The following is a 15,745-nucleotide window of genomic DNA, read 5'->3' as shown; positions in this document are numbered from 1 at the left end:
ATATATATATATATATATACCCCTCCATCCTTCCTTCATTCATAAGGAGAGCCATCAGAACGTGCCTACACTTCCAGCATTCATTTTCTGAGAGAGAACCACCCACTCTTGTGTTGAGACCAAGATATTCCAATCCAACCACAAGAATCTTGATCTCTAGCCTTCCCCAAGTTGCTTTCCACTCAAATCATCTTTCCACCAAATCCAAATCTGTGAGAGAGAGTTGAGTGTTGGGGAGACTATCATTTGAAGCACAAGAGCAAGGAGTTCATCATCAACACACCATCGATTACCTTTTGGAGAGTGGTCTCTCGTAGATTGGTTAGGTGTCACTTGGGAGCCTCCGCCAAAATTGTGGAGTTGACCTAAGGAGTTTGTAAGGGCAAGGAGATCGCCTACTTCGTGAAGATCTACCCAAGTGAGGCAAGTCCTTCGTGGGCAATGGCCATGGTGGGATAGACAAGGTTGCTTCTTCGTGGACCCTTCGTGGGTTGAAGTCTCCATCAACGTGGATGTACGATAGCACCACCTATCAGAACCACGCCAAAAATCTCCGTGACTCCAATTGCGTTTGCACACTCCAATCCCATCCCTTTACTTTCTAGCAACTTGCATGCTTTACTTTCCGCTGCTCATATACTCTTGCCATGCTTGCTTGATATGTATTGTGAATGTTTAAACTTGTGCTAAAACTCCACCTTAACTTGAAGAACTTAAAAACTGCTACTTTTCTTTGTTGAGGGTCTAATCACCCCCCTCTAGACACCTCTTCTCGATCCTTTCAGAATAGGATCCCCCTTCCCCCTCTCCCCTTCCTACTCCGAATATCTCATCCGGGACTCCGAACAACATTCGGTCACCAAATCACACAACTCATATAATACTAAATCGTCATCGAACGTTAAGCGTGCGGACCCTACGGGTTTGAGAACTATGTAGACATGACCGAGACACCTCTCCGGTCAATAACCAATAGCGGAATCTGGATGCTCATATTGGCTCCTACAATTCTACGAAGATCTTTATCGGTCAAACCATTATGACAGCATATGTTATTCCCTTTGTCCATCGGTATGTTACTTGCCCGAGATTCGATCGTTGGTATCTACATACCTAGTTCAATCTCGTTACCGGTAAGTCTCTTTACTCGTTCCGTAATACATCATCTTGCAACTAACTCATTAGTCACTTTGCTTGCAAGGCTTCTTATGATGTGCATTATCGAGAGGGCCCAGAGATACCTCTCCGATACTCGGAGTGACAAATCCTAATCTCGATCTATGCCAACCCAACAAACACCTTCGGAGATACCTGTAGAGCATCTTTATAATCACCCAGTTACGTTGTGACGTTTGATAGCACACAAGGTATTCCTGCGGTATCCGAGAGTTGCATAATCTCATAGTCGAAGGAATATATATTCGACATAAAGAAAGCAATAGCAATAAAACTGAACAATCAATATGCTAAGCTAACGGATGGGTCTTGTCCATCACATCATTCTCCTAATGATGTGATCCCGTTCATCAAATGGCAACACATGTCTATGGTTAGGAAACTTAACCATCTTTGATTAACGAGCTAGTCTAGTAGAGGCTTACTAGGGACACGGTGTTTTGTCTATGTATCCACACATGTATCAAGTTTCCGGTTAATATAATTCTAGCATGAATAATAAACATTTATCATGATATAAGAAAATATAAAATAACAACTTTATTATTGCCTCTAGGGCATATTTCCTTCACATTTTGGTCCAACATTCATTATTGGTTCCATGACCACAAGAATTTCAAGCCCTACCTTAATTAACTCATCCGCGGTCGTGGAACAAAGTCGCTCAACCATCGAGGGTACATCATCCAAGAGGCTATGAGCAACTATTGTGGCCATTTAAAACAACTAATCGGTCAGTGGGCAAGTGGTGCACAAATCACCGAGCAAGTATTTATAGGTGTTGGTCATTTGGACGGATATGCAATTTGTTGGCTGGATATGCTTTATGTGTTGGTCATTTAGCCAGATATGCAACTTGTTGATGATGTATTTTTTTCTAGCCCTCCCGTGCGTGCAACTTGTTCTTGAAGGTGGAGAAGAACCTCGTCCTCATGCATTGTTGGTTGAAGTTGAATGGGCAACCCAAGTAACAAATATTCATTGCCAACTACATCAAGATCACCGACATCAACAATGAGGAAGAAGCGGGTAATCCAACCGACCAAACAAAAGAGCCACCAAAGAAGGTTCGAAGGGTGTTTCGGGGAAAGAAGTGGGAAGAGGAGAAGGAGAAGCGAGAAGGGGCAGTGGCCAAGATGACAGAGAGGTTAGAGAACATCTTGGCGAAGAAGGTGGGGGCGGCGTGAATGAGGAAAAGAAGGTCGAGAGGTTTAACATCTTGATGCCGGCAACCGAGAAGAAAATCAGCCTTGAAGAGAAGAAGACCAAGCTCGAAGAGAGGAGGGTTGAGCTCGCTGCCGCTTCGAAGAATACCAAGATATTGACCATGAGGATGGACGAGTTGGGTGATGATGTGGCGATGATCGTGCACACCATCCGTGTCAAGATGTTGAAGCGCTTGGCACCCGAGATAAAGGCGACCAAGAAGGAGGAGGATGTGAGGGGGAGCCGGCGGCATAGTGAGCGAGGAGACTTGGACAGCCGGTCTGCAGGGCAAAAATGTTGTTCTTTTGTATAGACTGAAACTTTTGTGATCGGGCGTATGCAAAAACTATGAACATCCTCCTCTTTTTCGTTGTGATCAGACTCTATGAACACTAGACTTTAATTTGCTCATATTGCTATGCATTTTAAAATGAAATTGGCCGGGCCGAATTTTTAGGGGTTGCGGTTGGAGAGTTCGGATCAGTCCACGGAGAAACAGTATGTCCGTTTTAAGGACGTTGGAGATGCCCTAATCCTCTTACCGGGATGCTAACAAAGACCACCACATCATCTCTCGCAAATGCAATTCAGCCTAAATACCAAAGCATCAGCCTTTAGAAGAGACAATATCCAACTTCTAATTTAAGAACTTAAAGTTACTACAAGTACCACAAAGAAGAAAAAACATACACATACCTACCTAACATCATTGTAATTCAAACAGGATCCGTTTAGGAAGCCCACTAGTTTACAACTACGGGCTTAAACATGTAGGATCAATATCTTGTAGATATCTTTTGCAAACCTGATATCATGAGAATATTAAATATCAAACAAACCAACCCTTGCAAATGTAAAGCAAGATTGGTCTTCCATACAGGAATTGATAGTGTTCATTTGATTTTTCAACTTTCTGAGAAACAATTCGTACCAACACATGTTTATTTATAATAAGGCCAGTCTGCCACAATAAAAAAAACCTTAACACGACAATATGCCACAATAATAGAAGTCTTTTTTGGTGCCAGACTAGTCAGAAACATACTGCATTCCAGGTTTACCAAAATGTATCCACTCAAAATATCAAACAAGGCAGCTGAACTTTCCCCTGCTTCCCAGAGTCCTTGATGCTTCCACAATAGAGACCAAATTATCATATGTAGGGGTCCAGGTATGCATCCTTTACTGTCACAATAGCAAAACCAGTGATGCTTGATAACATAACTATTGAGCTGGTGTTCTATGCATCACCATATGGCTAGAGTTATGGCAGCCCCCAATTTGGGTCAAAAACATTACATGCACATGATAAATTTCACCCCCGCTAGGAATTCCGTTCAAGAGAACACATCGTTTATCAACTCATCAAGTTCCCTAGCACTTTGAATAAAAAGTGATTCCTTCAAACTTGATAACCATTGGGAATATATGCTACACTGGACAGGCGGGGGCAATCGATGATTAGATACACCGAAACAGTGACATCACCTGCAGGTGGAAGAAGTTAATATTCAACTTTTTTGGATCTAGAAAAATAATAGCTTAGTATACCAAAAAGAGAACCGCATCCCTATGTTATATACATAGAGAGAGAGAGAGCAAAAAGAAGTAGGGCGCAAAAAATGCAACAAAAATGTTGTATTCTCAAACTGCAACTTACCTAGTACATGTAGATACTGAGGATAAACTTTAAATTGAAAGGCTTGAGAAAAGGAGTTCAAGCTCCTCATCCTGAGATGTGGTCCTCTGCAATGGAAAAGGTACAAAAACTGAGCACAGTAAAATGCAAGGCCATCCAAATGTTTAAGTGAAAATTTGTTAACAATTCAAGTGATCAAAATTAAGAGATACCATGATAAATAACTTATTTTCCTAGACCAAAGTGGCTCTGAGTATGGTGTTTTCTGGGAAGGCTTCTTCTTTGCATAAGAACATAAACAAGTATCATTCAAATAGAGTCATTGCCTAACAAAGTAACAATGATTCCAGTGCAATCTCTTAAGGAGACGCTCTTTAAACTGGTCTCAGATGATATCCTCTTCAGGAGATGCTTTAAGGAAATCTTATCCCTAACTTAGACAATCTTAGCTAATGTCTTCCCTGGCACAGTTAGCTACCCGATGCCTGAGCCCATTGCATGGCATGTCGCCTACATTCCTTGCATCAGACGCTACCAGCCACGTGAATTTTGGCCCTTTTTTTTCAAATCAAATTGGTTTCATTTGGATTTTTGCCTTGGACCTTATTTGGAATTGCTTCTTGGACTTAGTAAAATAAAAACCAAACTGTTCTTCTTGGACTTATCCAGTGGGCCCAACTCTCCAACCCTCTAACAATTTCACCTCAAACTCATTTTCCAAACTTTTCCAAGTGTGTTTCTTTTCTCCAAAAAGAAGATATACTCTCAAGGCACTTGGGTTGTGAAGCAACTACCTTTTCTGCCCCTCTGGAAATTTCCAAATAATTCACCCAATTTCTTTAAGATCAACTAACACCAGAAATTCCACCAACTCAAACAGAAACTTTTTCAAATGAGCACACCATTTTCAAACTCTTTTCTGACCCAAATTTAAGTTTACACAACAAGTACTCTATAACTTTTTGCAAACCTTTTGAAACTTGGCACACACACTCACCTTAGCATATAACTACACCACACCAAAGACCAGATCCAGGCCCCCCTCCATTCTCCCCTGGCACAGCACAAACACCTTCCTACCAGAATGAACTTGGCCACCTTGCTGTCCATCCAGTGCACCTGGAGTTCCTTGGAAGCCACGAACACTACACACACACCACCCCTAAACTACTAGACACGCTACTAACCACCAAAACGCACCCAGCCCCCCCCCCCCCCCCCCCCCCCCCCCCGGTGGAGACCACGGCACTGGCATGCAGAGAGCATGCTCTGCACTGTAACTTGCCACTGACTGGACACCCGCGTCGTCTTCCGCTTCTCCGGCATGCCCTGCCTCGCGCGCCCTCCCCTACAGCACCAGAACCACCCACGTGACCCCCCCCCCCCCCCGCGCCGCCGCCGCCAGAGGACACGCCGCCTGTGACCCTCGGAGGCCTCCTGCTGCGTCACCTCCCGCCGTGCCTAGGCCACCCCAAGCCACGCCATCACCGCTGCTAGCCTCCCCACTCCTCACTGACCCCGACTCGTAGCTTAGGCGCTCGAATCCTCGACATATCGCGGGAGTTCACCGACGCCCGAAGACCACTGCCGCCGGAGAAGAAGGGGGCGACGCCATACGAGAACCCGAGAAGAAGGTACGAGTATGGGCGTGACCGCCTTCGTCGCGCCAATTCAACGCACCCGCGCACGCCGCCGAGGCCTCCACGCCGGTGAACCACCGCCGACGAGCCGTCGTCCCCACTGCCCGCGTTTTAGAAATAAAAACCTGACGGGTGGGCCCGCCCGTCAATGACCCAATGCGCGCCCGAAGCGGTACGCAAGTGGAGGCGTATTCTCAAAAAACGCCTTCGACGTGTTCGCTTCTGTTTTTTTTCCAGTTAAACCGTTTTAAATCATTTTTATTAGATCTGTTGACCAAACATAGACCCCCTCTAACTTTTTAAACCATAAGTCCAAATGAGTTGGTTCTTTTTGCATTATTTTTCTTTTGGAATTCTTTATCTGCTGAATAAATTTGAGATTTATTTGACTCGTCTAGAATTTCTGGACAGAAAGTTTGGGCTTATTTCTTTATTTAATTTTTGCTTTTAAAATTATTTTCAGAAGGAAATAATTCAGGAGGTGAAGACCAGGAGTTCACTGAGACTCCATTTGAGCAAGGCAATGCACCACATCCATTTGTTCGATGGCATTGCAAGGCCATGGTTTCCAAATTGCTTTTTCTTTAATTATTTGAATTACTTTAAATTGTTGTGTGAATGGTCAATGTGCTAGAATTGTGGTCACACTAGTGTTGCAAGTATTTGGAGTTAGTTGGTCAATAGTTTTTCACTAAGGAGTAAGCTAAGAAGTGACAGTGGATGAACCGGTAACTCAACAAAGTGAACCGTGATAATAAAAATGGTAGAATTGGAGAAATGATTTTAGTATCAAAGTAATCACCTTGGGGAAAGACTTTAGCTTTAGTAGTGATCACCTTAAGGAATGACTTTGAATGGTAGAATGATCATATTTGGGGGAATGACGTTAGACTTAGAATGATCATAATCGGATAAGAATTTAGCGTTAAAATGAATATGAATTGTTCTAGCTCAACTAAAATTTTAAAGGGTTAATTGTAATTAGAATCAAAGTGGTCGGACCCTTCCCCGGACCCTGCGCAAGCGGGAGCTATGTGCACCGGGCTGCCCTTTTTTAATTGTAATAGAATCAAGTTCATTAAATTAAACCTTCATGGCTCATAGTGCCACCGAACCGGGCCTTTTCCATACGACCGCATTTGCCTTTGTGGGAAGGCCCTAATTCGTTTATAGTTAATGACTCTTATGCGTGTTGCCAAACAGGGATGGTTGGAAGAGTAGTATCCCCTTGGCCTCGGGATTGTCGTCCAGCGACGAGAGCCTGGGTTGTTAAGATGTGCACAGGAAAAGTTGATTGAATCCCGGATGGGATGAGTTGTGCCACGAGGTGGCAGGGACCAGTTTCTCCCACCCAGGGCTAGCCTGTGGGGGGGTCGGTGGCACGGTAGGAGGGCCATGCTGTAAGCGGTATCTTGGACTGTTAGTCCATGGTGACCTCTGCAAAGTGTTTAAAATCTATTCGAATAGCCGAGTCCCCGGCAATGGGACACGGTTCGTATTAAGTCACACTATTTGATCAACCCCATGTACAAACTAAATCTAAGTTAAGGTATGAGAAAGGAAGATGGCAGAGAGTTGGATCGACCACGAGGTGGTCAGTTGAAGTAAACCGGATGATCGGGGATCATGCCGGGAGTTGGTCCAAGAGACATTAAACGGGCAGGCTAAGTTCTCACACTAGTTAAACCTATTGTTTTATTGTTTAGGACTTAAATCTGTTTCTTGTTTAAATGCCATGTTCTTGCTTGCTTGCTTGCTTTTCGATTGTTTGTGTGAACTTGCGAGTACTTTCAATGTACTCACCTGACTTATCATGCCAGATGCAGGAGAAGCCAAGTCTAAAGATGCCAAGAGTGCGAACTAGGACGTGTCCCAGAAGTGTCCCTTTGGATTGGAGTCCCGCCATCGTCACGCTTTCCGCTGTGTTTTACCGCTTCCGCCACTAGTACTCCCAGGACGAGTCGTTCGAAGAATAACGTAAAGAGCGTAGTTGCTGAAGTAGTACCACCTTGCTTCGCAAGAGTATTGTACCCTAAGACTTTGTACTCGTAGTACTTCAACATATCGTGGTTTATTCTCTATCAAGCTATACCGTGTTCCAGAAGACATAGATCCCTGGCTGGAACACGAGGCCTCCGGTTCGCTGAATCAGGGTGCCACAACGTACGCCTAGGCCGCTTCTCCTTCCTGGATTTGGCTTCAAGTTTGAGACTTAAACATTTTCTCCAAAAGCGCATCTACAGCCTAAAACCTTAAACAAAACTGGCTTTTGCCAAAACACAGGATCCAAAGAATCCCTCAGTTAATGTTAAAAGCTCAAGCAAAACGTCCCATCTTTTCTTGTCAGCAGAAAATAGGCAAGCAATAAAATTCAAAATTGATCATGGTCAATAGCACAAAAACTCGTCAGTAACATGAGGTCATTGACAACGTTCCTAGTGTCAAACTATTAGAATCTGATGAACTAGCACTATAGTATTTTTTGTGCTGCGCACTAGGAGTCTAGGACATCGGTACCTCAATTGATCAATCTGATCATGTTGCCACAATACTTCATCAGTAAGTTATATTGTCCTAACCCCAGACAAAGGTATATTTAAGAGCCCCCAGATGGATGGATGCCACATGGTCACAGAAGGCTCAATGTGAAAATTCTCGAACTAAATATAGACTACAACATATCTGTTTATCTACTAAAATATTTGCTTTTGAGAGACAACTTGGCTTATCAGCCAGGTAAAGGGCTCCTGTCCAGCTACTCTCACACTCATGGTGCCCTTGAAGTGAATGAGCTATCCAAAAGGCTAAATCAAAAGAAGCATAAAAAAGAGGCTCCAATTTAGGATGGGACTATTCAATTTTGGAAGAGCGACCATCCCTCTAGCTCTTTAAGGAAGCTAAGGGCATATCATGCATATCAATGAAGTTGATGGAACTGATTCACGATCTCCTTTAGACCCGGTAGCAACAGCCGTAAGCAAAACAAGATTTGCTCTCGTACGCCTGCTAAGCAAGTTCCCTCCCTTTTCATTCTCAACAGATAGCCCTCTCATTACTTGGTAATGGAATGCTTCCGGTGCCTAAGCTTGAGTGAGCGCATTGGAACTCTGTCAATTTATTTCTTACAAAAAGGAAAACAAAATAAATATGCAAATCCTCTGCATATATCCACCCCGAAGTGGTCTAGCCCATGCATTTTGATCATGCGACACCGTGAGGCCCGACATACAGTAACACTTTGGTACCCATCTTACTAAAGAAAGAAAAAAGAAAGCTTAATAGGGTTATAGTTATACAGATTAGAATAAACCACGGTCTCTACATAGGGTCATCATAAGTTGACATGTAGTTAATAGGAAATGTAATGGCTTTATTGGTCATTTGCACTGTTACACCCGATGGATCTGTTACATATTTTTTAAGAGGCCAAGTATCCAGCATCAGAATCTTACTTTGATACCTTCCAAGGAACATAGTACAATCATATGGTGTTTTAACAAGCATTACTGGGTATGGAAGACTTGTAGTTGCATAGATGCATGTCTTGATGAGTGTTATTGGGTATGAGGAACATGCATATATGTATCTTGATGAACATCATTGGGTAGGAGAGACCGATAGGTGTATGTATTGACAAACATTATTGGGAACATTGATTGGGAAAGAATGTACGGTATAGTTGCATATGTCTATGACCATCAACGTGTAGATTGTATTTATTCCTGGGACTCGTTGTTATGAAGTAATAGCTGCAACATGTTTATGCTATCATAGATTACTAGAAACATATAAAGATAAGATACACTTTCAGCAATATGCAACAACAATGTTGCTCATCTCCCATTTGTGATGAAACACAAAAACATAAATGCTTCTTCTATTAACATTGCAAAGTGCAAACATGTATACTGGGATACACGATGCTCTAAGTTGCAGTTTGCACTAGGCTGCTGAGATGATAGAAATTGGCAGGACAAAGGCATATCCTAGCTCCCGGAAAAAAAAGGCACATCCTGCCTCCGTCCCTAAATAGATGGCATATAAATTCAATTAAGAAGTCAACTATTTCTAAGTTTGACCAAATACATAGAAGAAACTATTAACGACTGAATAAACACATTCTGAAAAATATATCTAATGGTGTTGATGTTGATTTGGTATTTTTTATCTTCATATTTTTTTTTTACATATGCTTGGCCAAACTTAGAAAGCAGTATTTTTTGACTCGGTTTATACGCCATCTATTTGGGGACAAGGGAGTAGTTCAGAAAAAAAAGGAGGAAGATACAGCAACATAATTGGTGACAACTACTGCAAATTTCTCACACGACAAACAGAATTACGTAAACATGTTGACTCGGTTTATACGTAAATCTTACCTTTATAGATAAAAGATGGCGAAGTTTGTTCAGCACCTTAATGCGGTGAATCGCGTAGGAACTATTGGCTGGCAGGTTGTTAACCCTGGCCATCTCGGCTTGAATAGCAGCTTCCCTATCCCCTTGGCCCGACTCACCTGCTTGCTAGTAAAAAAGAAAAAGAAAAATAGATTTTTAATCATTGCAATTATCTGGAAAATTAGAAGAAGAAAATATGTGGCTAGTTCTCATCTATACAAAAATTAACTAAGTCTCATCTAACTAACATCACTATAAGAAAATAATCAAACATAAAAATAAAAGAAAAAAATGCTCGAATCTCCGCGTAAAATAAATACTTCTCATCTAGATGAGAGAGCCATAGCAAATCTGAAAAAATAAATACGGAAATTCAAGTTCGACAAGAACTTCTTCTTTGGGGATCTCTGTCGCCCCAAGAAACCAATTCAACAACGCAGGCAGCTGTTTGCGAAGAGATGGGTCAAGAGAATATAAAGAGCATACCAAGGTAGAAGAAGTGGTGCAGAGGGTGGTGGTGGTGCGGGAGAAGGGCGTCGCGCTACCTCCTCCGTTCATGATTCGATGCTTGAGATCTCGTGCTGTTGGATACAGTAAGAGGGAGAAGACCGGAAGAAGAAAGAGGATGCTTCAGAGTCCAGACCGCTGCCTCTGGAAAGTGTACGGCGCAGGCGGAGAGAGAGAGGACGAGGACGGGCAGGGCCGCAGGGGAGGACGAGGATGGGCTCCTCTTCTCTTGTTTGGCCCAATAGCATAGACCGCTAAATCACTAGAAGCAACTGTTTGCTCAAAACTTCCTCAAAAAAATAAACTGTTGCTCAAAAAGGATCTAAAAAAAAACTTTTTCTCAAAATTGGCTCAAACAAAAAACTGTTGCCTAAGAAAAAACTATAAGCAACTATATTGTCTCAAAAAAAAAAACTAGAAGCAACTCTAATTAAGAAGTACTCTTCGTAGTTACTAAAAAGAAAGTACTTTTTGTAAAGGTCACTCCTGCCTCCCCAGGTTACGACAAGTGACGCACTGTAAACCACTTGTCGCAACTTAAGATTTTTTATTTTTTTTAATTCGTTTATTCAAAATGTTTTATTTTTAAAACCGTGCGTCCAAATCATGAACCGTTTTCACTGTCGGAATCCACGCGGCGAGATTTTTGAAACTAGATTCTATGTTGATAGATTTCGATGAACTTTTTTTCATGAAAAAATGGATGAAGAAAATCAAACCGGAAGCACATTTTTCTCCTTTCCAAAGAGGCACAACTATGCCTCTCATGGAAGAAAATTTGTGCCTCCAGGAGAAGTAAATCTATGCCTCTTGAGGAAGGAAAAAAAAACCTGGTTTTTTTCCTTTTCAGAGAGGCACTATTGTGTCTCTCGCAGAAGAAAATCTGTGCCACTATGAGAAGTAAATATGTGCCTCTCGTAGAAGAAAAAATATTTTTTTCTTTTTCAAGAGGCATGGCTATGCCTCTTGCAGAAGTAAATCTGTACCTTCACGAGAAGTAAATCTATGCCTCTCGCGAAAGGAAACACGCGTTTTTTTCCGTTTATCGAGAGGCACGACTGTGCCCTCACGGAAGCAAATCTCTGCCTGTAGCGACCCGACCTCAGACGGTCAAGTCTCTGTGTATCTGTGCCATCCCTGGATCAGTATGCTGGCACACACAGTACATCAATGTATATATCAAAGTGCAATCACATGTATAAATAACGTAAAACTGATATATACCTCATAATACTCAGCGGAAACAATTAAACGGGGGTGGAGTCCCATCAACGCCATCGGCAAGTTGAGTGTAGACCGTAACCCTGTATCGTAACTCTTACTCGTCGAAGAAAAATCCTGCAACATGATACGTTGCAGCCGTGTAGGTCAGTACATTGAATGTACCGGCAAGATCACAACATGAGAAAACAGATGATAAAACTATACTATATGCAATATGGCTTTGTGGCTCTGTATCTGAGTTTTGTTTGCGTAAAAGCTGGTTTTATTTTCCTATAACAAAGGAACATCAGGAGTCTGTACTACAGAGTTTTCTATCGTGACATGGTTCCGCCAACCGATGTCTCATAGTCCAAAATCATCATAAGTTGCCCACAATTATGTTATCAGTCCGGTGTTGAGAGTTCCGAGATAGATCCAAGTCCAGAGGCTCAAATTGTCCATAACCAGGGACACGGCTAATCGATTAGGTTTAAACCCTCTGCAGAGGTTTGTACACTTTACCCGCAAGATTCGATCCCTCTTTTTACGTTCTCGCACTTCAAGGTGTTTGAGAACAAGATGACCGAAACATGGTCTTCCAAAGAGTTCCCCTGACCACTGTCCGGTGCTCATCCAATCCTACCGTAGTTCTACATCTGCTAGCACCGTCCCAGCCAGAGTCACAACTAAGGTCAACCAAGCCAGAGCCCATAGTGACTTGCGGTTGCACAGGTAAGCTTCCGGGCATGAAGTATTCTTCCGTCTCTTTGAGTCTGGGTGAAGCTTTCCGCAAGATGTCATGGCACTTCTCCATGCATCCCGGCCATCCACTGGTTTCTCCAGGGTGCCCGTCAACCGTCCTTCACCCAGTAGTGTGTATTGAATTCTTGTCTCGAGTCTTGAAGTCTTGAGGCCTTGAAGATGCAGTCCTTGCAGATGCCATCATGGAGTTGTCGTCATTGACGTAGAGTCCTCCTTCTTCATACCACTCTCATGCACTCATACCAAACCCCGTCTACTATAGCGTAGCATTAAAATAAATAACGTCCCGGGCTTGGTAACAGGGTGATGGGTTCCTACCTCATGCATACTACTCAACTACAAGAATTCAATATCACTACTGGAGGGTGGTTGCAAAGATGCCACTAAATGCAATAAAAACATAGGTATGAAAGCATGGTCAAAGTGAACTTGCCTGGTATTACTTGATGAAGATAACAACACTCTCAGAATAATGACTTGGTAGAACTATTCTTGAAAATCTATATAGTCAAACATAGCATTCATATAAGCAAACATACTAGCAAGCAATTCTAACACTCATAATGAAACCAACAAATAAAATGCAAATCAACAAGGGACACCAAATAAAAACAAAGGAAAACTACACAACAAAACTACTAAAGAAAACTCTAAGACATAACACAAAACAGTTTTGTCCTAAGTAAAAACTTAACAACAATTAAAACACTAAACTAATAAATTAACAGAAAATACAAAGTAAAACAACTAATTTAACAGAAGGTATTTTTCATAAAATTTTATTTGCAAAAAGAAACAAATAAAAAGCTTTTATGAAACACTAACTATGACCTAAACAAGTTTTCATACAAAACTAAATAAAATAATTTTTTTAATAAAAATAAAATTTTCTTTGATTGACTAACAGAAACAAAACTAAATTTGTCAAAAGTGACAAAAAGAAATAATTTAAAACTAATAAAAACAATAAAGAAAAGACTAAAACAACACTATAACTAAAACCGTACTGTTTTGCTAAAAACTTAATTTAAAATAAACTAAAAATAAATAACTATATGCCAGTGGATAAACAAAACAATAACAAGGCAGTAGCAAAAAGAATCAATCAAAAATATTTTATAAAACTCAAGTTATGGCCAAATTACTAATTTGAACAAATTTCATCAAATTCAATTTTAAACTACTCAAATTTGAAATCCAATTGCAGAAACAGAAACTTTAACAAATTTGTGACACAATGCAAAAAGAACCACTCAATTTGGATATGTATACTACTAGATATGAATTTTCTAAGATCGCTACTTTTCTGAAGAAAAAAAAAGAATTACGGGATTTCTTTGATCTCACCGGAGTAGTCGCCGGAGTTGGGGAAGAAGATCGAATCCGAGGTTGTAGGGTTTCCTAGAGGAAGGAGAGCACGGGACGGTGCAGAGGAGATCTCAGCGAACTCAGGGGAGGCCAAGGAAGTACCAACCCCGCCAAGGGCGGCCACGGAGAAGCCGCCGGAGTTTATGAACTCCGATGAGTAATTATGGGGGATAGGGAGGGGGATAAGCTCCCATAGGAGAGGGCTTTGTGCGAGGGGAAAGAGGGAAACACGAGGGAGGTATTTATAGGGCGAGGGGGTGGCCATCTGCGTGCAGCCATGGCGAGCAAAAAAAAAGGCAAGTTCGGATCTCCGGCGAGAAAATCCGGGGCATTAATGGCCTTTTACTTGGAGAAGGAGGTGTAGGGGAAGGAGGTGGATCCATTCAGAGGATTCTTGGAAAAGGGGAAGGAGGGAAGGGGATGGAGCGCGGGGTGGGGTGCGTGTGTGCGTTCTGCTTCTGAAGGTTGGTAGGAGGAAGATGACCCTGTTGGGTCGTGGAGTGGAGGAGGCTGGGCCTGGTGCGGCTGGGCTTCGCTAGTTTTTTTTATAAACATAGACAAGGAAAACTGAAATAAAGAGCAAATAAGAAAATATTATATAGGAATATAATATATCAAACTTTTCAGAAAAAGAAATCTTAAAACATGAACATATTTTCCAGTCCAAATAAAATCAACAAATATTTAAATAAAGCAAACAGAGCTACTGTTGCAATAAAACTCAACAAAAAATCATTTTTTTTAAATACCAAAATTATTTCAAAATCATTTTATCCTAATTTTCCATTGAAGGGAATCATTTTACCCTTATTTCCATTTATTTATCTTTAGGAGAAAATAATTTGAATAAAATCCAAATAATTCCAAATTTGAAAGGGAGTTTCAAAATACTTTCAAATGACTTTCAATTTGATTCTTTTTGACTTCCAACTCATATTTCATATAATTGAAGAAGTCATTTTATCTTCTCTCATGAAAATCATTGAGTTGCATAAAGTTTTTTAGAATTTGAAATATTTCCAAATGGAATTCAAATCTTTTCAAAAACCCTTTGGATTTCAAATGGAAGAAGTCATGTCATCTTCACTCTGGGGTTTTGTGTTGAAATGAATTTGAATTCATTGAGATAAAATGCAAGGATGAAAGTTTGGGAAAGTCATTTCGTTTCCTCTCATCCAACTTCAAAAGTTTCAAATTTCACTCACTTTCGGTCAATCAATCAAACAAACAATCATAGTAATTTATTTAATATAACATTCCAAAATTTAGAATTTTGGGATGTTACACTGCCTCCATGGGAAGTAAATTTGTCCCTATCGCGGAAGGGAAAAAATGCATTTTTTTCCTTTTCCACAGGCTCGCGAAAGCAAATTCGTGCCTCCACGAGAAGTAAATATGTGTCTCTCACGGAAGAAAAAAACACGTTTTTCCATGCAGATTTTTTTTCCAGAACCTAAGAAAACAGGGGTAAAACCGGAAAGCCAAAAAAACACCAAAAAATCATCTAAAAGCAGAAAACGCGTACAAAACAGAAAAATAAAATCTGAAGGGGGCGCCCAGAGCGCGACAGATAGCGGCAGCTGAGAGCGCGTCATGTGGCGCGGTCTTAGCCCACCAAAAGTGACAGTTGCGGGGCTCCCGAAAGAGTACTTGCTGATTAGTTGATCTCCCCAAAAGCTGGCTCAAGGAAACACCAAGCTTTCTAGTGACCAGCTTATTGGCTGATTGTCCTAGGGATGATTTCTCTTAAATAAAGCTCCATGATTTGTCCAAAAAAACTCTATATAACTCTAAAAGAAACTCTATAATTTCCCCTACCCTAAAAAATCTATAATTTCCCCTAAAAA

At 41.3% G+C, this 15,745-nt stretch overlaps 1 protein-coding gene across 1 annotated transcript; it reads right to left on the bottom strand.

The window, feature by feature from the left end:
- Positions 1-3,257: 3,257 nt before the first annotated feature.
- LOC109763330 (uncharacterized) lies at positions 3,258-10,780 on the bottom strand. The gene is made up of 4 exons (XM_020322167.4): positions 10,545-10,780; positions 10,041-10,184; positions 4,043-4,128; positions 3,258-3,870 (listed from the first exon to the last, which is right to left on the bottom strand). Exons 1-3 carry the CDS (start codon positions 10,614-10,616, stop codon positions 4,072-4,074), a joined length of 273 nt encoding a protein of 90 aa, XP_020177756.1. The 5' UTR covers positions 10,617-10,780; the 3' UTR covers positions 3,258-3,870; positions 4,043-4,071.
- Positions 10,781-15,745: the final 4,965 nt, after the last annotated feature.

Source organism: Aegilops tauschii, chromosome 4, assembly GCF_002575655.3.
Source record: "Aegilops tauschii subsp. strangulata cultivar AL8/78 chromosome 4, Aet v6.0, whole genome shotgun sequence".
Lineage (NCBI taxonomy): Eukaryota > Viridiplantae > Streptophyta > Magnoliopsida > Poales > Poaceae > Aegilops > Aegilops tauschii.
This window is presented reverse-complemented; position numbering and strand designations above follow the sequence as displayed.

Coding starts and splice junctions, on each gene's coding strand:
- LOC109763330 (XM_020322167.4), bottom strand. CDS start 10,616: ATGAACGGAGGAGGTAGCGCGACGCCCTTCTCCCGCACCACCACCACC. Junction 10,185..10,544: donor GCACCACTTCTTCTACCTTG/GTATGCTCTTTA, acceptor CTTTTTTACTAG/CAAGCAGGTGAGTCGGGCCA. Junction 4,129..10,040: donor GCCATCTTTTATCTATAAAG/GTAAGATTTACG, acceptor TTTCCATTGCAG/AGGACCACATCTCAGGATGA.